At 44.3% G+C, this 25224-nt stretch overlaps 1 protein-coding gene across 1 annotated transcript; it reads right to left on the bottom strand.

Annotated features, from left to right (window-relative positions):
• Positions 1–7693: 7693 nt before the first annotated feature.
• Positions 7694–24121, bottom strand: KBTBD2 (kelch repeat and BTB domain containing 2). Its single transcript, XM_079786032.1, has 4 exons — positions 23793–24121; positions 13007–13512; positions 12001–12166; positions 7694–10587 (listed from the first exon to the last, which is right to left on the bottom strand). The coding sequence occupies exons 2-4, from the start codon at positions 13174–13176 to the stop codon at positions 9079–9081; spliced, it is 1845 nt and encodes a 614-aa protein (XP_079642158.1). The 5' UTR covers positions 13177–13512; positions 23793–24121; the 3' UTR covers positions 7694–9078.
• Positions 24122–25224: the final 1103 nt, after the last annotated feature.

The following is a 25224-nucleotide window of genomic DNA, read 5'->3' as shown; positions in this document are numbered from 1 at the left end:
CCTGCATACAGTCGTACTTGACCTGTCTTCCGAGAAGTCCCCTTCCGGTGGCGGGGGCGGGGGGGGGGGGGAACTCTGGCCTGCTTCCCCCTGGACAGCAGCGCCAGCTTCCGAAGGGAGCAGCAGACGGAATGGCCCAGAGGACCCGAGGCTGATCCCAGCCCCCTGTGCACATTTCTCAGGTTTACACATGGGATTATGTACCTCTTAGACCTTTTTAGTGCATGCCAACTTGTTGTTCGAAGTGGTGCTACCCTTGTGCCCTCCCACCAGCATGGCCTCAGAAAGCATTGCTCCACATGGTCTCCGATGCTTTGGTATCACCGGGAATTTAAGTTGGAGCTGACCAGGTGCGGGTGAAGTATCTCATCGTGAGTTTCAATTTGCATCTCCTGGAGCAGCGGTCACCAACTGGTGGCCCGTGAGGTCCGAAAGGTTGGCGACCACTGTCCTGGAGTACTAACGAGGTTGAGTCCTTTTTTGTTTATTTACTGACCACTTTATGAAATGCCTGTTGAAGTCTTTTACCTATTTTTCTATTGGGTTGTCTGTTTCTTATTTGCTTCCGTTTTTACTTTATGGGTATGTATATATTTTTCTGTGGATACTATTTCTTTGTTACTTATGTGTGTTCCAAATACCTCACTCTGTGACATCTTCATTCTCGATGATGTCTTTCGATGAGCAGAGTTCTTGATGTAGTCAAATTTATCTTTCCTCGTATGGTGAGAAGGAACCCTTCTCTACCTCACGGTCATGAGGATATTCTCTATAATCTTCTGGAAGTTTCTCCGTTGGCCCTTCACATTTAGGATTTTATCCACCTGGAATTTCTTTTGTAGAATGCTGTAGAATAGGGGTCAGGTTTCTACTCCCCGCCCATCTCCCATCCCTGCCCCACAATATGGCTAGAAAGTTTGGGCACTTCCTGCAAAGACATTTTAACACAAAATATGGGGAGAGCATAGGGTCAGGGTAAAGGAGGATCCTTCTCATCAAACAATGAACTGAATTGTACCAGTTTTGTTTTTCTCATTTTGTTTCGGGGCCTGTGCAAAGCATTTCCTCAGCACCAGTTCGTGGAGATGGACGGAGGAACCCTGTGTTTTTGACTCTGAAGGGCTGACGTTCCCCGAGTCTCACCATCACACAAATGCCCAGTGTCCTAGACCTGCCCGAGGCAGCCACAAACCCCGAGGACTTGAACACTGCGCCTCAGGCCCACACTGGCCTCAGACACCCAGGATTTTCACATCTCTGGCTACTTCCCCTGGGAAGTCGCTCTTAAGACGAACCCAGGTCCCTCACTGCATTTGAAGCCCTTCCTCTCCCAGTGGGGTTCTTGGTGCCTACTATGTACACGCACAGTAGGCACTCCACACACAGTTCCTGGTGCTTGCTGTTCAGCAGGAGGAGACGGACAGTTACCACAGCGGGCGAAGGGGGCCAGGTCAAGGGTAAGCCAGGGTGTGTCCAGCCACATCATGGTGGTCAGTTTCTTGACAGAGATGAGTAGATGACTCTTCCCTGGGAGCCTAAGCTGAGACCAGAGTCTAGGTGATAGTTTAGGGGTGAAGTGGGGGAGGGGGAGAGTTTGTAAGAGAGGAAGGCCGTTAGGACCTAGGAGAGCAGCACAGGCAGGGACTGGGAGCAGCGAGAGTTCTTCGGTGTGGCCGGAATGTAAATGGCAAGGAGGGATGGGCAAGACATGAGGCTGGGAAATAAGGCCACGTCAGGATGGGGGGTCCCTGCCGGCCTGACCAGGGGGCATGGACCTGATCTAAAAGGCAAGAGGAGCCTCTGGAGGGCTTCCCGCAGGTAAGTGGCCGTCTGGGTGCTGCGTTTTAGGAAGTCCGTAACGGGTTGGGCATCAGTGCACCTGCGTGGCCCTAAGCTGTAAATTCAGTGACGTTTCTCCAAACCCAACGGGCCGCCCCGTTCCCTTCCTCCAGGGCCCAATCACAGCTCTCCACGACTTGAGGTCGCATTGGTCTCCAACAAAACTCGGCCCTCAGTCCAAAACCCGCTGCCATGAGGACCTGTTTCCCTTGGGTCTCGCCAGAGGTTAGGTTAGGGCAGTGGTCGGCAACCCGCGGCTCGCGAGCCACATGCGGCTCTTTGGCCCCTTGAGTGTGGCTCTTCCACAAAATACCACGGCCTGGGCGAGTCTGTTTTGAAGAAGTGGCGTTAGAAGAAGTTTAAGTTTAAAAAATTTGGCTCTCGCCAAAACCGGTTTGGCTCAGTGGATAGAGCGTCGGCCTGTGGACTCAAGGGTCCCAGGTTCGATTCCGGTCAAGGGCATGTACCTTGGTTGCGGGCACATCCCCAGTAGGGGGTGTGCAAGAGGCAGCTGATCGATGTTTCTCTCTCATCAATGTTTCTAACTATCTATCCCTCTCTCTTCCTCTCTGTAAAAAAATCAATAAAATATATATATATATATAAAAATTGGGCTCTCAAAAGAAATTTCAATCGTTGTACTGTTGATATTTGGCTCTGTTGACTAATGAGTTTGCCGACCACTGGACTAATGAGTTTGCCCACCACTGGGTTAGGGGGCTGGTCAATGAGAAGCAACTGTGATGCGATTGTGGGCGATGCCGGGAGAGGCCTCGGCTGGAGGACACTTGATCATCGAACTTACTCTTCCTGGCAAAGTGGAGACCCAAGAGACGGAGCCCCCCGGGCTGTGTTGATTTGTTTAAACTTGGGTAAAACTCACTTTTTCTTCATGTAGTTTACAAGCAGGAAGGCCGTAGCTGTGCATTGGAGAAGTCCACTGGCAGCTGACATCTGGGTTTTCATCTGTATTTCACCTCCTCCATGGGATTTTTTTTTTCCTGATAAACTTTACCCTAGGAGCCCGGTGTCGTTGGCTCTGGGGATGGCGAGGTCCAGTCGGCGAGGGGAGGACTCGAACAGGAGCCTTTCCGGCCGCCCTCCTGGCTGTGCCCTAGAACACAGTCACTCGGCTGCACTTCCTAGAAACCGCGGAGACAGGCGTGACACTGTCCCACCCTCGGTGGCAGCGATCCTGAATCGCCTCTTTGTACAAGACCATCCCGTGGGCACCGAAGCCTCCGAGCCCTCCTCGGTAGGTCATGCCCCGAACGCCCTCCAAGTGGAAATGCCCAGCTAAAGTTCTAACAGGTGAAGACAGAGAAGGAGGATTTGTTGTTGTTGTTGTGAATCCTTACCCGAGGATACTTTCCCATTGATTTTTAGAGAGAAGGGAGGGGGAGACACAGAGAGAGAAACATCATTGTGAGACACACATCGATTGGTGGCATCCCACATGCGCTTGGAACAAGGCCGGGGATCAAGCCTCCAACCAAGGTACATGCTCTTGACCGGAATTAAAGGGGGAGAAAGGGCAAGTTTTATACGATGAGAATCATTGATTGGCTGCCTCCTGCACACCCTGCACTGGGGACCAAGCCCACAACTCCCACATGTGCCCTTGACTGGAATCGAACCTGGGAGCAGGCTGATGCTCTATCCACTGAGCCAAACCATCTAGGGCTATTTTTCATTCTTTATATTAACAACAAAATCAAACGAATTTCTAGCAGATGTGTAGGCTATGGAGGATCACAATACCATGAACACTTCCCACCCTACTCAGGACGGTGCCTCTGATCCTCCGAGTTAGGAAAGGGACAGGAAGAGGAGACAAGACACGCAGAGGGCACACCTCGGACTCCTCCTCGGGCTCCTAGTCCACTCACTACCTCAGTCCCCTCGTTTACTAGGACGTTTCTGTGTACGGAGAACCCCAAAAGGTGAACGCAGAGTATAGTCCTAGATTGCCGTGTGACCTTGGGCAGGTCACATAAAAGAACTCTCTGAGCCCGTGTTCTGAATTAAATAAGGAAGGCAGATTAGAGGTTTCCAAAGGCCCTCTTTGATGGGCAACTGCTCAGATCAAATCCTGTCCCAGATGAGTAAGTCTTCTCTGGTGGAGAGGAACCGCCCCCTACACCTGACCACTGATTGGCTACTGCCTTGTTCAGGCCTCTGGGACGGGCTCACCTGTACTGTGTCAACTCCCACGCTCTGATGGGAGTTTTTTGAGTGTTTGAATGTTGAGCTAACTAACACTTGTTTCACTGCTTCAAGAGAGAGATGCATTTCTAAGAAGCATGGTCAATAAAGCAGGAGTGGACATTTTTATGGCCCTTAACCTTAATCAGGAGAGCATCGTGATTCCATCCAAAAGGAGGAGAAAGCTCTGTGCATGGAGTTCTCTGTCAAGGCATTTTTTATGACACTAAATACTGAGAAAGTGGGGCCAATCAACAGACAAGGGCTAGTCTGGAGACTCAGGTGCAACACTCCTACGTATGATGCTCGCTGCAATGTTAGGCAGATACTGTAACCATCACTGTGAAAACGGGGGCCACGTTGGAAGAGGGAAATGAAGAACATCTACAAAAGGAGGGTAGGAGTCCAGCTTGCTTCCCCTGCATTTCTCTTCCTCCTTCCTCTTTTAGTTTCTCCGTTGCTTGAGGACATGGAAAAACGAGTAGGTTTATGAGGCTACTGACACTATGGTGATTTCCTTCTGCTTCTATTACTGTGATGGGGAAGGGACGAAATCTAAGCACAAAGAGAGGCAGAGAAGACATTGCATGTAAGAGCCTCTTGGGCCTGGAGCTGGGCCGGTGCCTTTTTCTCCCTGTGGGCCTGGAATATATTTCCATCACCACCCTGTGTTCTGGGGTAACAGTCTGGCTTGGAGCTGTGAGGTCAGGGAGGCTGGCACCTGGCAGGTAATTGACTAATCCTGTGACATGAACAAAACCTTCCTTTCCAACGCAAGGCTCCGTGCCTGTGGCTTTCCAAGGAGCACGGCGAGAATGACGTAGTCCAACAGCGAAAGAAAGCAGTGCTTTCAACTATTTGTTTTACAAAGTGCGAGGTGACGCTGTAAAAGGATATTTAGTACCAGAAAAAGTAGGCCAAGGGTAAGAAAAACTCTCCATACCCAGGAGAGTTCAGCTGACCAAAGGAAGTCTGATCCAGAATAAACAGTTCTCATGTGGAAATCGGGCAGTTTCAGAAAGTGCCGTCCAAGGGCAGAATGGCCCGTGCTGCTGACCCGCATCCTTATGTAACCCGCTCGGAGAGGGGAGCGCCATCGCACCAGGGCGAGGGAAAAGCCAATGTGAGAAAAGAGCAGTTCTCAGGCCTCCAGGAGGACTTTGTTCCTCAAGAGAAACCAGGCTCATGTGCCCTTTCCCATGAACTTGGTCAGCCTCAATCCGTTCTCCCTGCACCCCCAGCATCCAAGGCCTAAAACAGGGTTTCTAGTATCAAATCCCTCCAATAGAAATAACTTCCAGATAGTCGTGTGAGGAGCGCTGTACTTGAAGGAACTCGTTTGAAATGTAACTAGCTTAGTTAGCTGTTACGAACAGGTCAAGACCATTCCTACTCATCTAAGACTCAGGTTTTGTCTGAATATAAAATAAGGCAAAGGAATTTAGAATATTGCCAAGAGTGGCCGAAGTATTAAGATAACAGATTTAAGATGGATGGTTAAACGGTAGTGGGGGGTGTGGGGGGGGCACGGGAGGTGACTAATCAAACTTCTAATGAGAATAAAGAATTTGTTAGATTGGGTTTGACTTTTTATCACCAACTATGCTACAGTATAGGGGATGCAGCCCTATGTAAGTCCTTACTCTCAAACACACCGATCACTTTGTAGAAAAGCATTCAGACCAGTCAGATTACTCAATAAATGATTGGTAAATTAACCGACCAAGGTACAAGGTACTAGGGAGGTGAGAGGGGACTCTTCAGCACAGGGAAGCATTCATTTAAAAACTACCTTAATGGGGGAAAAATTAAGACTACCGTAAACAGATCTTGGGTAGCACAGATAGTCACAGGCATGTTTAGAATGTGGAAAGACCACTCTGAGTAGAGCAAGAAGCAAAGGCAGGAAACTATAGCAAAAACCTAATTCAAGCTAAGGTTTATGGATAAACAATGTAAGACTATGCTGTAAAAGTAACAAAGCCAAATCTTGAGCTTTAAATGTGTTAAAGAGGACACAATGAGGTGGCGGCCATCTGCAAGCCAGAAACCAGGTGTTCACCAGAAACCAATCCTTTTGGACTTTGGTTGGGAACTTGTAGCTTCAAGAAGTTTCTGGAGGCTGGGAAGTCCGAGATCAAGATGCTGGCAGCTCTGCTTCCTCGCGAGATGAAGCATCCGAAGAAAGAACACCATGTGAACATGCAGATGGCCTTCTACAAGCCAGGAGAGGGGCCTGGAACCGCTCCTGCTCACAGCCTCAGAGGAAACCAATCCTGCCAGCACCTCGATTTCCCATTTCTAGCCTCCAGAGCTGCTTGTAATACTTTCTCACATGAAAGAACACAAATGGCATTTGTCCACGGAAGGATGCTGTTATGATCCAAGGGTTCTTCCACTGAATGAGTTTGCTGGAAACTTATTCCCAATGTTTCTCCCCCGTTTCCTTTTCCCTTTACAATTTTTAGGGCAAAGATGCCATTTTCCTACCAATTTCCCTGCTTCCTTTTATGGTGTCTACAGGAAATATGAAAAGTCATTAGGATCAGAGGTACATCTCTTACCTTTCATCCTATATAATAAAAGCCTAAAATGCAAATTGTTCCTCGACCTGGAGTTCAACCAGGAGTTCGATCAGGGAGTGGGGCCTGAGGCGGCGGCAGCAGCAGCAGCAGCAGCAGCAGCAGCAGCAGGGGCTAGGGGAAGGGAGGCGCCCCGGCTGGCAGCCACTAGGGACCCTACCTGTGCACAATTTTCATGCACTGGGCCTCTAGTTCTTTTTTTTTTTTTTTAATATATTTCATTGATTTTTTACAGAGAGGAAGGGAGAGGAGAGGGATAGAGAGTCAGACACATCGATGAGAGAGAAACATCAATCAGCTGCCTCCTGCATACCTCCCACTGGGGATGTGCCCGAAACCAAGGTACATGCACTTGACCAGAATCAAACCTGGGACCCTTGAGTCCGCAGGCCGATGCTCTATCCACTGAGCCAAACCAGTTAGGGCAAGAGCCTCTAGTTCTTTTATAAATCAGTGGGTTATGGTGCTAGTCTAGACTGAAGCCACCTCAATTTCTGATAATCTATGATGAAATTCTGCAAAATAATTTGCCTCGAATAGTAAATGTGTTTACTTATTAAATGGAACTTTCAACATTAAAATCACTTTTACAGATTTTGATATCTAAAAAAAAGAAAGAATTGTTGCTTTGTGTTATCATGAGTTGAAATTTCTTAAATACAATGTCTTAGAAAATGAAAAAAGCAAAAGAAATTGGACTTCATTCAGTAGAGGGAGGCAGTTCAAGTCTGGAAACATGACCAAGGACGTGTTCTAGGAAGACTGATAATCTAGAATCAAATCCTTATACAGGCACACCTTGTTGTATTGCGTTTCACGGGTTGCAATTTTACAAATTGAAGGTAAGCCCTCCACCAGCAAAAGGCTTCATTGCGGTGGTCTGGAACTGAGCCTGTGGTATCTCTAAGGCATGCCTGCATTTAAAGCCTAAACCAGTATCTCTCATGGACTGCACAAAAGAAACACCTGTGTGACGGTGCTCTTAGGTACTGTGGCTAGGCCCACCCCCCAGACTAGAGTTCATTTTGTTTGGGATGAGGCTCAGGTACCACCACCACCACCTCAGATGATTCTAATATGCAACTAGGGTTGAAAGGCATTGCTTTTTATCTGTAGTTTATGTTGATACAGTAAGGCTCATATCACAATTTTTTATATATACTCAAAATTCTGAAGAAAACACATCAACAAGGTAAAACGACCCAGTAAAATTAAAACTAAGAGCACACCATTAAACCATTCTCACCACAAAAGAAAAACAAATATTGAATATATACAACTTATTTAATAAATTAATGTCATTCAAAATACAGTGCCAGAACATTATGCAGTTGAACATGCTAGTAATGTTTGTCGTGAAGCACCTGTGCTCATGTTAGATGGGCGGCGCCGCTCCTGCTAGTGGTTCCTGGATGAATGCCAGAGCAGCACTCGTTACCTGCTCGTCCGCACAGCCAGTGCAGAGAATTCCTGACCGGTTCACCCTTCTAATCCTACCCACACACACAACAGGTTAAAAACACACACCCTGACGGCTAACGGGTATCTATACACAATCACTCTACAGTAACGCTTGTTATTAAATTAAGATGTAATGACCTGGTTGACCCACTCTAAATCTTTTAAGATGGAGAAATACAACAGCAGCAGGTAGTTATATGCATGAGCCAATGTTAATGTAATATAGAAAGTGGAGGCATTTACTGATGAATGCTCCACCCAGACCCGCACAATGAGGGACTAGCAAATTTTATTGCAAGCCCAGCAACTTAAGTCTATACCTGGTAAATGACCAGCTGATTGGAAGACCTGTATTCTAGAGACAAGTCTAAGTTAGTGAACAGAGAGTACATGCACCTAACAGTATAGTTAGACTGGTCCTGCAGCCATAGCTCTCCCTGTGTAATACCATAAAACGGAAGATCTTCCTCAACTATAGTACAGGATTGGGACATTTCTATTCCAACATGGATGTTAGTGTTAAGTGCAGCTGAACTAATTACACCAAAAAACTGGATTCCAGGACTTCAGAACAGAAGCACAGGAACGAAATACATATGCTAAAATAACCTCAGCACAATCTGTGATATACCACACTAGGAACAGGAAACTGGTTTAATAAGTGAACTTTTTGAACTGTACATACACAGGGCTAACAATGTTAGATAATCTAGATTCTATGCTCTCATGATACACATAAAATTATTACAATTATTGGATAATCTATTTCATATTATGGAAGCATATCTTTCTGCAAGACTCACTGATATATATTATACTGATGCAAATATTAAGTAGGGCATAAAAATAAAATTTATCAAAGATAGATTTTTATGTACTCCTATTAGTCCTTTCATAGCCTCTCTTATTTAGCAAAGAAAATGACAAAGCACATAAATCAGGCGTGCACCTCCTGAACTCCCAACTATACAGGTGGTAGTGCAACCATTTCTTAATCCAGTTCAAACTCCTCCATCCCATCTGGTGAAAAAAGATAGGTTGGTGGTTTCCACGGAGATTCTTCAAGGCAGGATGGATACAGTTTTCCCACAGTGCATCGAAAGTCTCTCCCTAGGTCCCACAGTACACGTTCAGATATATGCTGCCGCAGAGACCACCGGTCGAGTTCCAGATCATACTGGTAAATGACATATTTAGCTCTTTCATTTAAGTGAGTTTCTCGCATAAACACACACAGAGAATTTGAGATCACAACAGCTCGAACGCAGGGGTCCGAGTACCTCTTAGCAGGGATGTTAGCTGCCATTTTCCACTCATTTTTATTCACATCATAAATTTCCACAGTTACTGAAGACCCATCTACAGTGCCTGAAGGGAATCTTAAACCAGAATTGGTGGCAATGTGTAACCCTCCAATATAGAAAATTTTATCACCAAAAGCTGCAGCTGAAGCAAAAGACCTGCTAGTCTGTCTCATGGCCATTTCTACCCATGAGTCAGACCTCGGGAAATAACAATACATGAGGTTCAGCGTCATCACGTAGATACAGTCATGAACCACAACTGCTGCGCTCCACTGCCACGCACAAGGCAAAGGGCTCACCATTGTCCACTCATCCTTCTCAGTGTCGTATCTTTCTACGGTCCTCCGATTAAGTTCTCCGCCTACACTATCTCCTCCAATCGCATAGATATAGCCTTCACAGCAAACCAAGGATGGCTTTACTCGGACAAAAAGCATCGGCGTCTTTGGAAACCAGGTATTTTGCTGTGCATCAAACCAATAAAAGCAATTCACAGTTCTGAAGGCAGTTTGAAGTTTGCTTGTCTTACTGTGATTTGTTTTTGTGTTTTTCAAAGGAATTTGACCACCTGCTATATAGATGTCATTATCAGGAGTTACAACGGTCCCAACTTTATGCAAATCAGCTGGTGGGCTGCAGAGCTTGTAAACTTTTTCTGCTTGGGGACTGTAACAGACAGAAGAGTAAAGACCACAAGAATTTTCTGAAGAGGCTTCAATGAAAATCATCATCTCCTCTTTAGTCATCCCAAGTCTTGGTTTGAAAAACTTGGGCATGGATTTATACAGACCTTGAACCACTACAGACTTATCATTGGGTGGCAGACCTTGAAACCAAGCTCTCTGTGTTACTTCTGAAAGTGCATCGATTCTGATTTGGCTAAGAACTGAAGACAAATACTGGGATCGTGATTCTGTGTTGTACTCTAGCCACAGCATAGCAGCTTCGCGAACCGTCTCCTCCTTTTCTACATTTAAGTTGTCACTACTGAGAATGTCTATCAGGAGGTCATGGGACAGCTGCATGAACGCTTCCTGGTGACACACGGCAGTGAACTTGTGCTCCACCATTCTTTTAGCACTTTGTTTCAATTCCTCACAACTGAACAGATCAGCGAAGCTCAACAACCGCACACAATTCTCCGCATTTATTTTTTTAATTAAATATTCCCGACAACGCTGCAACACATCTTCTACCTAAAAGAAAAAAAAAAGTTAATAAAGGCAGAACAGACACATTTTATTTTGTGTAGATACCAGTATATTAATCAGATCTCTATACTGTAGTTTTTATTTTTAGATATTTATTTTGGGCTAAGAGATGTTTTCTGTAATAATAAAATGAGAAGACTATACATATAGCTTTGCATTTTTTCCACCTGTCCAGTGGCCTACGTAACTGCCCTATTTAGGAGCCAGTAGTATGACATTAAACAGGCTCTTAAAAAACGAAAGGGAAAGGTTAGGAAATTCGTGTATAAGTTAAAAATATGTCATTGATAGAACCAAATGAAAATGATGTAAATAAATCATAGTACAGAAAATGAACATTGTCAACAATGTTCTGGAATCTGGTTTTATCAGTATAGACAAGATAGTAAAATAAAACCAGAAAACCATACATAATGACTAAGAATGGTTATATATGCCTTTCTTATCTAGAGAGCTAAGACAACCAATCAAAGGAATAACAAATACATTTCTGTATAGTTATAAATTATCTTTATTTATTTACTTAATTTTTACAGAGCATGGGAGGGAGGAAGGGAATGGGGGAGGGGGTAGGGGAGGGAAGGAGGGAGAAAGAGAGGGAGGGAAGGAGGGAGGGAGGAAGGGAGGGAGAGAGGAAGAGAGAGGAAGAGAGAAAGAAAGAGAGAGAGAGAGAACATTGATGTGAGAGAGACACATTGATTTGTTGCCTCAGGACCAAACCTACAACCGAAGTCCATGCTTTCGACCAGGAATTAAACCCGAGACCCTTCAGTGCAGGGGCCTACACTGTCACCACTGAACCAAACCGGCCAGGGCTAAATTATCTACATTTAGATGACCTAACCTAGCCACTCTAAGTTTTCTAGGTTTGTTTTTTCTTAAGAAGGAAAAGGAGATCTCAGATGAATCAGAAGTGTTAACCTGCTATACTTACTCAACATCACAGAGGTTAAAAAGTAAAGAAAAAATCACAGTGGCTAACTAAAAGCAATTTATAGAGAGAAGTTGGGTTGCTTGGATTCAAAACTTGGGTTGGCCAGTCAGTACTTGCATCCTATTAGTCAAGTAGCTACTTCTCTAAGTCTCAAGTGTATAAAATGGGGAAATATTTACAAATGATTATTGTAAGAATTAGATAGAACCTATATAGAGCATATAGTACAGTACCTGGCACATAAAAACATTAACCACAAAGCCCTGGCTTGGCAGCTCAGTTAGAGCATCATTCCGATATGCCAAGGTTGTGGGTTTGATCCTATATTAGGGCACATACAAGAAGCAACCAGTGAATGCACAAATAATGGAACAACAAAATCAATGTTTCTCTCTTAAAACAATAAAAATATTTTTAAAAAAGTAAAAAGAAACCAGTTAATGTAAACAGAAGAAACTGCTTACCTGCAGGAAGCAAGCTGTTTCATACAGCTGTTCTACAGTGCTGTCATTTATTGCCAAATTACCCGTGTACGCGTACGTAATTATTATCTGTAAAGTGGCTGCATCCACATTCCTCAGGTGTACATGTGTCTGTTTGCTTTCACTTAGCCCACTCATGAACATGGCCCTACAGCAGAGAGAAAAAAACAAACCTTTGCTTTTAGTGTAAAACAAATGTAGAGCTAAAAAGAGAAGCTAGATAACATCAGATGTTTATTTAGGGCATTTGCTGATAAACAACTTCTTGGGAAAACTTTTGAGTGAGACAACACAAAAGTACACTCCAGTGCCAAAGTTATACCAAACTTCTATTCTACCACGCCATTCTGAGTGACAACGCCAATATTCCTTTACAGGCAAAGCTTGCTTTATTTCACTTTGCCATACCACTCTTTGCAGATATTGTGGTGTTTTTTTTTTTTACAAATTGAAGGTAAGACCCAGCAAAAAGATTACAATTCACTGAAGGCTCACCTAACAGTATTTTTCAGAAAGATTATTTTTTAATTAAAATATGTATTTTTTTTATTTTTTAGCCCTACTACACTATAGTACAAACTTTTATATGCACTGGGAAACAAAAAAAATCATGTGACTCGCTTTATTATGATATTTGCTTTGTTGCGGTGGTCTGGACCTGAATTCACAATATCTCTGAAGTCTGTCATGGGACACTATTGGGCAATAAAAAGGAACTAAGTATTGATATGTATCATAACACAGATGAACCTCAAAAAACATTATACTCAGCAAAAGGAGCCAGATATCAAAAAAAGGGCCACATGGTATATGAGGCCATGTATATGAAATGTCCAAATATGTAGAGGGACAAAAAGGAGACTGACTAGTAAACAAAACATTGAGAATCTATTATTTTAAAATTTAAATAATGCTTAAAGAATTCCTATTAATAAAAGCTATCATTCTGCATTTGAAATGACAAACTAATCAAGATTAAAGTACTTACCTAAAATAAGAGCTACATGTGGCAAGAACCATCTTATGACAAGGGAACTCAGTGCCCTCAACAATTAACACTATGTCAGTAAACAACTGCTGTTCATAAAACAGTTTTAACTGTTCCAACAAGGACACTGCATACTCAGTATTGATCTGCCTCTCGTCTTGAGTGGACATGACTGTATTCCATTAATATCTCCTGGAGCAAATTTAAAAAGTCAGTCTTACTGATGGAAGGTCAAGTGAATGTTTCAGAAATAATGAAAGGAGAAATTCCGCTTGCTGTTATCTGCAGCATTCAGAACCAAGACTGACACTTTCACTAATGAATAGGTTCTTGTTAGAGACTTAAAATCACTCCTAGGTCATCCTGTGTTAATTAGGTTCTTCAGAGTTTTTCAACACAGACTGCAGACATCTTGCTCAACTTTGCAATGGCTGTACAGGCTGTGTATGAAAGACAGAGGTAGGCTTCGTGGCAACATCCTATAGTCTGTGGATCTTCTGGAGTAACTAAAAAGAAAAAAAGTTCAGTTAGAATATCTAGGCCAGTACACTAGATACTACCATAAAAATGAAACATGAGGAATGTTTTTTAAAAGTCTATTACATTTAAAATTAAAAACAGACTAAAGAAAATTGACATTTGTAATTTTACCTGCTATACAAAATATAAACATTCTAGAAAACAAGAGGCACATAAGTATACATTTTTAATGTTTTAAAAAAAGAATTTGAAAAAAAACCACCAGAATTTGAATCACAAAGCCAGATCTTACAGTTATTTGTTTAGTAGCAATACATGACCATAACTTAAGAGAAAAAATACCCTTTTTCTTAAAGAGATTCTCATTTTGGGAATACATTTTAAATGCATTCATAAAAGCTTTGTATTTAATTTACATTATTAAACTATATGATAAGACTCAACTTATTTGCAAGACATAAACTACATATTTTTTAAGCCTGCAGTTCAATTCTACAAGGGAAGTTTATGTAATATTAACCTCCATACAGTTATTCCTTCCTTTAATTTTTTATAAGAGCATACAATTTTACGGGGGGGAGGGGGGGCACGGGCAAAAACACAAAACAAGATAAAATAGATGTTTTCTTATATGGAAGATGCCCATATTATATTTGTAAATTTAATACAAATCCTATCTAAATCCTATTTGTGGAGGATTCATCTGGAAGAATGCACAAGAAAGGAGGGCAATTTTGTCCTCATGACTTATTTCAAATTAGGAAGAGTGGCTTATTTCAACCATGTTGGAATCAATGGCTATCCACAAAAACCCACATTTTAACCACATTGTACACCATTCATAAAAAGAAAACTCACTGAATTAAAGTTTAACTTTATTTGTAAATCAGTATCCTATATAATAAAAGCCTAATATGCTAAGTGTCCGACTGCTTGTTCAACTATTCGACCAGTCACTATGACGCGCACTGACCACCAGGGGGAAGATGCTCCGACGGGTAGGTTAGCTTGCTGCTGGGGTCCGGCTGATTGGGACTGGGCTAGATGGGCCGGACATGCCCTGGAGCCAACCTCCTACAGTCCCTCCCCGGTCTCTAAAATATTTCTTCTAATTAATTTCCTTTCAACATGCACAAATCCATGCACCGGGCCTCTATTTTGAAATAACACTGATTATTTCAGTATTACAAAGAAATTACAAATAAGGAATAGGGGAAACCCATACAGAAAGCTAGTAATAGCTAATTTAAAACTAATTAGATGACTCTTAGTTCCCATAATCAGAAAGTCAAGTGGCTGACACAACACTTAAAATATGAGCATGATTGGGCCCACTAACAAACATGAAATACCATTCATATGTCAAAGAGATCACATTGTACTTCCTGCCCAACTATACTGTTACAGAAACTGCTAACTTGGTGTAAACTGTCAAATTCCTAGGCAAGTTAACTATGGAAGTAACTGAAACAGATGCAAAGGCAGAATGTGACTTTGGGTCAGTTAAGTAATTACTTTGCTATTCCAGATCTGGGAGTTGCACTATAAATCTAAGTTCTACTACTTACTACACAACCTCTAAAGCTAATAATACCTAAAATCACTGGCTATTTTCCCATATTAATAATGCAGCAAAGCCTAGTGTTAGTGAGAATGTGGAAAATGAGCTTTCTTATAGAGGACTAGGTTGGCACATACCTACAAGGCCTTATTCAAAACTTTTGGGGCTAGGTATGTTCTGGAATTTTGATTTTTCAGATTTTGTAGAGTAATGTGGTGCATATATCATGTATTACAAGGCTCTCTCAAAGAGTATGGGGCAGCACCCCATAATCAAACATACCAGGTGTACTGGTTAATAATGCGGACTTTGTAATCAAAGAAAACACAATAATTTCAAGAGAAACATCAAAAGTGCTTTATTCAAAGTAATGTCCAACGCTAGCTACACATTTCCCCATCTTTCAAGTAATTTGTGGATACCATCCCAATAGAACTTTTCTTGTTTTGAGGCAGACCATTCAGAGACCCAATTTTCCACTTCTTCGTATGTTATGAAGTGCTGCTCAGAAAGTGTGTGTGCCACAGATCGGAACAAGTGCTAATCTGAAGGAGCAATGTCTGATGAATACAGCGGGTGGGTTAATACTTCCCAGACAAGATCTTTTAACGGGTCTTTAACTGGTTTTGAGGTGTGTGATGGTGCGTCATTATGAAGCAAAATTACTTTGCTGTGTCTTCTGGAACAGAATTCTGATCATTTCATGATCAAAGGATGGTTCAAATTGATTATTTGTTATTGGTAGCAATCAGTATTAATGGTTTCACCTGGTTTTAGAAGCTCATAATACACCACACCTTCCTGATCTCACCAAACACAGAGCATTGTCTTCTTTCCGAAGTGATTTGGCCTTGCAGTCGACGTTGATGATTGACCTGGATCAATCCATGATTTTGTGCATTTGGGATTCTCAAAATAAGTCCACTTTTCATCGCCAGTCACAATTCGATGCAAAAAAGACTTTCTTTTATGCTGTTGAAGCAACATTTTACTGATGACTTTTCGATTTTCCATTTGTCTTTCGTTCAGTTGATGTGGCACCCATTTTCCTTTCTTTAAAACCTTTCCCATTACTTGTAAAGGATAGGAAATTGTTTGCTGAGCAACGTTTAATCTTTCTGCAAGTTGCTTTTGAGTTTGACACGCATCTTCATCCAATAATGCTTGTGACTGTTGATCTTCAAACTTTTTCAGTTGACCTGGACGTTCTTTGTCTTTCACATTGAAATCTTCACTTTTAAAGCATTTAAACCAGCGTTCACAAGTATCTTCAGATGGAGCATGTTCACCATAAGCTTCCTGAAGTATTCAGCAGCACTTTTCTTCAAAATAAACTAATGAATTATAACTTCCTGCAAATGCTCTTTTTTTGGCATGAAATTCGACATTTTTAAGTGTAAAAATATCTATGATGTTAACACCTTCAGCAAATTTGACATATGAAGTTTTGAAGTTTGTTGTCAATACAACAAAATAGCATACATATCAAATTGCATATATATCAACACATGTGCAACTCCATCTATTGAAAAAAATCCGATTAACCGGTACACCTATATTACTATCCTTACTGCAGGAAACAGGAACAGTGTGAAACATAATACTATATATAGCCTCATGTTACTTCAGGTCAGGTTTCATATGCAAAGCTTTATTAAAACTTGATTTTAAGAGCTTTCTGAATTTTGGAATTGCAAATGAAGTATTACATAAGTATACTATTTGGCATTATAAATGCTTAATAACTCAATCAATTCTATCTCTAGGAATTTATCTTACAGACATGCATGCATTAATAAACTGAAAGTTCTAACACTAGCTGCAGGGCCCAAAATCATCCCCATCCACATTTAAATCAGGTGACAGGAACTGGCCACCAAGGCCAGGATAGATTTGGATTGTACTGCTAGCCCCCAGAATTCCTTGTAGGCTAGTTATACAGGCTCACTCTGGTAATTTCTTTAACCTCCTGCTATGACCTGATTTATTTTGCAGTGACTTTTTTGGGCCGCATTTAATTTATGTTTAGATTTTGTTTTTTAAGTCACATATGAAACTATTAAAATAATTGAAGCCTGCTTTTAGAGCATCAGTTAGCCAACTTTATGTAATCATGTATTCCTCTTTATCACTGATTTATACACCCCTACTTCCCACCCCTTCTTCTGTAATTTAGGATAAATTTCATCCTAAGATAATTTTTTTTATTCAGGATAACTTAATTATTAAAATAGACAGAAAAAAGTAAGTCATTTAGATATCACATTAGGTAAATAAAAATTTACTTAATGTGATATCTAAATGACTTACTCGGAACATAAACTTCAAATTGTATTAACTAAAAAATGTGAAAAGTTGTTAAGTTTAAGATGACCAACCAGTAGCCTTCAAATGCCTGTAACATGAACATTTTCTATAACAAGATTCCTTCTTTCCTAAAAACAAAACCAGAAATCAATAGCCTAAATGCTCTAAAACATTTCACAAAGTTTGTACTATTTAACTTAACTACTGATGATCTGACACATTATACAAATTTTCCTTTTAATAAATATATTGTCATATTACTCTGAATTATATTAAAATTCACTTCAAAATAAGTGCTACATCCTATTATCTATAGATGTTAGCATCCTCAGATTAATTTTCAGGTATCAAGGAAATTGTTTACTTAATCTTCTATTATAAATTAATGGCTACTGAAATCTAACTTTACAAATGTTTATTGAGTTATCTAGTAAGTGTTGGTCATAGTACTATAAGTAATCAGACCAAATGGGCCAACTACTACATTGCCAAAACATCAAGTGCATTTATTCTTGGTATAGACTACAGCCAAAACCATGACTGTCCCTTAAAAACAGGGTGTTTTAAAACCAAACTAGACAAATTAAATAGCTAAAAGAAGTGAATGTATACTAATAAAAGGATAATATGCAAATTGGTCATGAAGCCCTCACAGTAACAACCAAACAGCAGGCTGCGTGGGGTGACCAGGCTGGCAGGGGGGGCAGTGAGGGGCAACCAGGCGGGTGGGGAGTTGGGGGTGACCAGGCCGGCAGGGGGGACAGTTAGGGGCGATCAGGCAGGCAGGGGAGGGCAGGGAAATCCAAATGGGAACAGAGAAATGTGGCCCTGCCCTCATGCATTTATGGTTGAGCGGAAGACACTATTTAAAAGTCAAGTAGACAAGAGAATCAATCCTATATAATAAAGAGGTAATATGCAAATTGGCCCACATGCCCTTGCATCACAAGATGGCCACCCCCACATTGTCACAAGATGGCCACCACAAGATGGCCGCCACCACATTGTCACAAGATAGCCAGCAGGGGAGGGCAGCTGGAGGGGCAGGCCAGCAGGGGAGGGCAGTTGGGGGCAATTGGGCAGGCAGGGGAGCAGTTAGGTGTCAAGGTGTCATTCATGCCAGCAGGGGAGCGGTTAGGGGGCTATCAGGTTGGCAGGCAGGCAGGTGAGCGGTTAGGAGCCAGCAGTCCCAGATTGTGAGAGGGATGTCCCACTGCTGGTTTCAGCCCGATCCCTGGGATCGGCAGTCGGACATCCCCCAAGGGGTCCCGGATTGGAGAGGGTCCAGGCTGAGCTGAGGGGACCTCCCGCCCCCCATGCTCGAATTTTGAGGACGGGGCCTCAGGTAGGTAAATAATAAGCAAGCCAAGTTGGGTATAAGAAACATTTTTCTTGAAATCTAGCTGTCTTGATCTTTCATTTCCAAACTTTTGACAGAGATAAGAAAGTTTATTCTTTACCATAAGACAAACTGTATGAGCAAAGGAGGTTAACAGTGGTTCACACTGCAGAGGAAGGAAAAATTTATTGAACACCTATTGAATTTATTAACATATGCAAATGAGTATCTAATTTAAAAAAAAAAACTTTCAAAAGGTGTACTACTCTGTTCTCATTACAAAGGCAAAATATTTTAGGCCTTGTAAGCCACAAAGTATCTGTCCCAAATACTTAACTGTTGTTATAGCCTGCAAAAAGCAATAGACAATATAAAAGAGTAAGATGAAAATTGACCTTACCTTCGTGACGCCCACCAGCCAATCAGGAGTGACTATGCAAATTAACCCAACAAAGATGGCGGGTTAATTTGCATATACAGGTGCCAAACAGCAGGGGGCGGGGTGGGACACAGACGTTCCGCACTGCCCCAGCCGCTCCAGGCCTCTGGGCAGCATGGGAAGGCGGAAAGGCGTCTCCGGCCGAGCGAAGGCGGTGCCGGCAGCCAGGGGGAAGGAAGGCCCATTCTTGCACGAATCTTCGTGCATCAGGCCTCTAGTAAACAATATTTAAACAAATGGACATGATTATTTCACTAAAACTTTATAGGCTGCAGGCCACATATACCAATCTCTGTTGTCAGACTGTTTGATTACATATTAAAAATCAGTGACAACGAGTTAGCTGGCTATATTGTCCATTCCTTAGGTTTGTTCCTATTGTCTGAACTGTCCCCTCAAATGGTGTGATACATGCTCATACATATTATATTACTCTCCCAAGAGAATCTGTTGAAAAAACCCACAATGAGAAAAAAACTATTATAGTCAGAAACACTTAATGTACTTTCCATTTTTATCAACTACAATATCTGCAAATGTATGTAATGTCTACATACATTTGAAAGAGAAGATGTATATAAGACAATGCTTGCATTGAGACAGTTAGTGGATACTTGGATTAATTAAATGAAAGGGGCAGAGATTGGGAAATCACTGTTGCAGGCTACAATTCCTGATTATTATGAAAGTCTTACATTTTAGAGCAGGTCATTAGAATATATTTCATAGTGAAAAATGTCAACTAGAATAAGAAATACGAGTCATACAAACATAACATAATGAAATTCAGGATCTAATAAAGTATAATGTACTTTGACATAAAATTTAGGTTCTAATATACTTTGTCTAGAATACCCAAGCTTCCAAGGTTCTAATGAGTGAATTCTACTACATAAAATAATTTCAAACCAAACACTGTTATTAAATGATCATTAGGATTAAATCAGTCAGCAATACATAGTAATATATATAATTCTACTTAAAAACCTGAAACACCTCTTACGGAAAATTATTGCAACTGATTTTCCTCCCTTAAATAATCAATGAGACTGATCAGCAGTTAACTGAGCTGTGAATGTTAAAAGAAAGGAAGGATAAAAAAAATGCGAAGGGTTCAAACAAGGACTGCACAGAAATTACAGGGCAGGGATAAAATAGTGATACAAGGGCAATGGGCTATAGGTCATCACCTGTACGAAGCACCTTCAAGTTGTGTATTACTAACCTAGGTGGTGCTGCATCTTCCATTGCTACCAATGTCAACCCAGAAGACTGAAAGCTTCTATTGGAAAGAATCCAAGGCTTTCTGGATGTTAAATATTGCCAACAAATTAAGAACAAGAACTGTGAAGCCAAATTACTTGGGTTGAAAGCCCAAATGGCGACTTATTAGTTGTGTGACCTTTTAAAAGATATTTACTTTCTGTGATATAAAATGAGGGATAAAAATAAACTCTTCTCAATGGATTAAGGATTACATGAGTTTTATAAAGAGGCTGGAAGAGTGACTGACACACAGCACTGCTCTAAAATACATGCAATTGTCTTTACTGATGTATCACTGATGAAGCTTTTTGTAGTCCTTTCCAAACTCCTGAATCTCCACACCAGTACCAGGTCTAGGGGTCCCAATTACAAGGTCTCAGCACTTAAACACAGTTCTCATTTCACCCTGGGTGAACAGTATTTTAGATAAGAGAAGTTCGTTCAAAGTTTTTAGGGAGTATTTTTGATGGTACAAATCATGAAACAAACTAATTCAACAAAGACTAATCCTAAGAAGGCTGGTGCCAGTACAGAAAAAGGAAACGAGGGCCAGGGAGGCACCAGTCAGAAAACAAGCCTTTCTTCACTTCAATGCGGAGACAGGCCTCTCTTGAGGGAGAACAAAAGACTGGTGCCAGAAATAGTTTGCTTTCAAGTTATCAAAACAACCCTGACAGTTGAGAATGCTCGGAAGACTTAAGTCTTTGAATTGTCAACCACTTCACAAACAGTTTTTTGGAATTGTGACAAACACCAATTAAAAAACAAACCATCATCAAGTTTGATAAATTTCAGCAGTGTCCCCTACTCCAATAAAATTCAGAGCTTAGGTCTAGTCCCATGTTCCTCCTTTCCAACCACACTGAAAAAGACAACATGGCTCCATCAAGTAAACTATGCTCAGTACTCTTAAGTAAATTCAGATCACAAGTTGAATAAATTACCGCACTTTTAAACAATTAAACAAGAACATAAAGGAGACGCCATCTCTGACAGAATAATTATGTGTGGTATGTCTTTTTTTTTTTATGTTACTTGTTTCCTCTCAGCTCTGCACGGTGACTAAAGAAGGCTTTAGCTAAATTTCCCTAAAGAGAAACTAACCCTTAACTTTTTCACTGGGATTTCAAATCAATGATCTTTTCAATCACAATAGCAGAAGAAAGTTATTTCCCAGATATTCAAACATACTCATGAGGTCATCAGGGGCATAACCACTCAATGATTACAACTACTGATGTTTCTCAATTTCTTTAAAAAATAAAGGGCAAACTGAGGAATACTTAGAATGTTCTGTCTACCATGGAAGCTACTGCACGCAACCAATGTCAGAGGTGTGAGAGTAGAGAAAGGGGAAAAAATATTCGGCACCTCTCATAAAATGATTATATTTTCCCCAAATCTCTAATAATAATCCCTTCTTCCAACACCAAAGGAATCTAGGTACTGCACATACCTGGCAAGGGAACCAGGAGTAACCTTCATACACTTTAAAAAGTTATTTGAAATCAATCTGTCACTTCAAATATTGAGTTATTCAAATGTTAGTTGCTCTAGTCAAATGCCACAAAACTGAAAATGATAAGACTGATATATAATGAAGGACTTTGGCATTTTCACTCCTATACTTTTTGACAGCAGGATCAATCTTTTTTTCCTGGTCTTAGGAATGTGGGCAAGGAGAAAAACAACTCTTTTCTAAATGTGTGCAATAAAGTTGCATTCCAGTTTCCAGGAACTGACCATCCACCTTGAACACATTCATTGTTCCGCAATGTCTGGATGGTATGAAATGCCTCATTATTTCCATTAATCAACAGAAAGAAAACCTTGGAAGAGTGCAGACTTAAGTACGATGACACCTCTACCCCACCTGTCTCCCTACAGCCCCCGTAAATAACCGAAGCTAACATTTTATGGTATTGCTTCTTATGAGAGCAAAAAGGGTAGAAGAGTTATAGCGTGCAAAACTCTTCCTACCGAACCGTACGGGGAGAAGAGCACCGTGTGACAGTGTGGCCGATGGCGCATGCTCCCCAGCACTGCCCGAGCGCTGGCGCGTTGACTGACCAGCGTACTGACCAGCGGCAGCCTCTGGAGGACTCCGGGGCCCCGCCGAAAAGGCCTTCAACAAGCACCAGACCCACAAGAGGTCAAAGCGAAGAAGCCAGCTTCACATCAGGGAGCAGCCAGATGGAAAGAAAAACAAAATTCCACACCATCGCGACTGGAAAACGACGGCCCGGATTTACTTTTCAATTTACTTTTTAGGTCACAGAAAACGTCCTGAAACAACGTCAGGGGAAAAAAAGCCCTTACTAAAAGGTTACTGAAATAAGATCACAACTCAGAGGAAAAGAAAAAAACAAACCAGCACCCTGCTAATTAGAAGAAAATGCAATTTCTTCACCAGACCACACGGCTGATAGGGTTTTGTTTCCGGACGCCAGACCTACAGATTCCTATAGGAGCAGCACGTGACCGGCCCTGCAGCCTGCGTTCCCATAGGGCTGGGTGATGTAGACATTTCACACCAACCGACCCTGGTCCGAGTCACTTTTTCCTTTTGGATTGTTTTTCTCCTTTCACTTGGAGGGCCCGTCGCGGCAGCGGACAATTCGAGATCCGCAGTCCATGGAGCGCCTATTCCTCCCCGCTTGAGCTGGCCATGAAGATCTCTTGGACTGCTAACCCAGCAAATAAAAAGAAACAAACTCCAAGTAACCACTCATCAACGCATGGGCCGGCTTCTGCGCCACGGTTTCTCAATGGAGAGGGAGAGGGCGGTGGTCGCGTTTCAAATAAGTGACCGATTTCAGGCTAAAGTAAACACGTCCACAATGTTCCGTTTCAAAGGGCAGCTTCTGCTTTCTTCCCAAAAAACCATTGGCGGGTCACAAAGGGACCTCTGTTCGCCCGGACGGCTGTCGGTGGCCACGGATGCACCGAGCAGGGGAGCCGGCACGGAAGGGCTGGCCCTGCTCCGGCCCGCCGCCTCGGGAACTCGCCGCCAGCCGCTCAGGGAAACGGCTTCATTTGGGCGAGAGCGGGCGAGGGCCGCGCCGGAAACGCCCCCGCAGCCGCGCCCGCACCCCGGCCCCGCGCCCCGCCGGGAGCCCCGCAGCACAGGGGCCGCCTAGGGGAGCGGGGAGCGGGGAGCGGGGAGCGGAGGGCGGCGTCCGCCCCTCGCCCCTCCCCCGCCGCGGCGGAAACGTCTCGGGTTTGAAAGATGCCGCCGCCGCCCCCCGCCCGCGCGCCCGCCCGCGCGCCCGCCCGCCCAGCCACAAAGGGCCGACCCCGTCCCGCCACAGCCCTCCTCCCCCGGTTCCTCCAGAGGCCGTGGCGGGCGCCCCCTGCCCGTCCCCCTCTCCTGGCGCCGGCGACGCCTGCTCACCCGCGTTCCTCGGTCGCGACGGTCGGGACCCGGTGTGGCCGGCGGCTCCGAAGTCCCTGGGCCCCTAGGGCGCGGCGGGGCGGGGGCGTGGTCCTCCGGCGGCCGGAGCCCGGGCCGGGGTCTGGCCTTCGCCTCCCGCCCAGGAAGGCTGGGGCCGCCGCCGCCGCCTCCTCTGCCTTCCGGCTCCCTCACGAGCCCTCCCTCGGCCGGCCCGTGCTGCGCGGAAACCCGCGTCCTCTGCGGACGCCGCCGCGCGCTGCTGGGGCCCGACCACCGTCTGACTCCTCCCCCGGGAGCCGCGAGGCCCGCCCGCCCGCCCGCGCCGCCTCGTCAGCCGGGGCCGCCAGACGCCCGGCTCGCCGCGCCGCCCCGCCCCGCCCCGCCCCGCCCCGCCCCGCCCCTGCGGCGCTCTCACCCTCGGCGGCCCCCGTCGCCGCCCGGGAACGCGCGGGCCGGGCCGCGGGCCAGCCTCGCCAGGGCTTCCTCCTCGCAGCGCGCGCGCGCCATCGGCTCAGGCGGCAGTTTTGCAGTTTCCCGGGTTCCCGAGCCCCCCGCCCCCGCCCCCGCCCGACCCCAGCTCCCCCGCCCGCTCCCTGGGCTGGATCCTACCGGAAAGCCAAAACAATCCGGTCCGCGCAGGCGCGAAAAGGGAAGCGGAAATAGCAGGAAGGGCGGGGGCGGCGCGCGGCGACGGGGAAGCGCCGGGAAGGGCTTTCCCGGGAAAGGTCAGCGGAGGGCGCGTGCGCGGCGGGGGTTTGCGGCCCCCGCCCCCCCGGACGCGCCGGGCTGGGTCCGACTGGGGTTCCGGCGGCGGGCGCCTTGAGGTTCCCCTGGTGGAAGGAGAGGCCCGAGGGCTTTGCTGCTAGGAAATCCGGGAAGCGAGGCAGCCCAGTTTACGCCGGGGGCCGTTTTCCACCCCCTTGAAATACAGAAATCTGCAGGATGGGTCGGGGAATGGGGACCCGACATCACCAGACCGGGAGGCTGCGGGGGAGGCTGGGCGGCTGCCCGGGGGCTTTGTCTCTGCAGCCCCTTCTCTCCCCAACACGCCCTCCGCTTCCCAGAGCGCGTTCGTTTTCCCGATCTCCTCCAGAACGGTTTCCTGTCCTGCTCTCAGGCCAAGGCACTAGGCTGAGCAGCCTGGGAGGGGACCGTCGGGGTGCGGAGGGGAGTCTGTCTGCCTGGGAAGCTTCCAGACGGTTTTGTGCCGCAATGCGGACTGCCACCTGGCCCGCTCCCTTGTCCCCAGCAAGTTCAAAGCAGCACCTTCAGCTTTGCAAAGCCAAGCCTTAGTAGCAGCCGAAGGCAGTGGCCCACACTGGTTAGATGAACTTGGCACAGTTCTCGCATTGGATGCAAGTTATTTACGGATCTGAAATTGTCAGAAATGCCCACACAGCCGCCACCTACTTTCATAACTTCACTCCTGGCA

The sequence above is a fragment of the Cnephaeus nilssonii genome (assembly GCF_951640355.1).
Source record: "Cnephaeus nilssonii genome assembly, chromosome: 12".
NCBI classification, from domain to species: Eukaryota; Metazoa; Chordata; class Mammalia; order Chiroptera; family Vespertilionidae; genus Cnephaeus; species Cnephaeus nilssonii.
The sequence above is the reverse complement of the archived record's forward strand: the minus strand, read 5'-3'. Positions and strand labels throughout refer to the sequence as shown.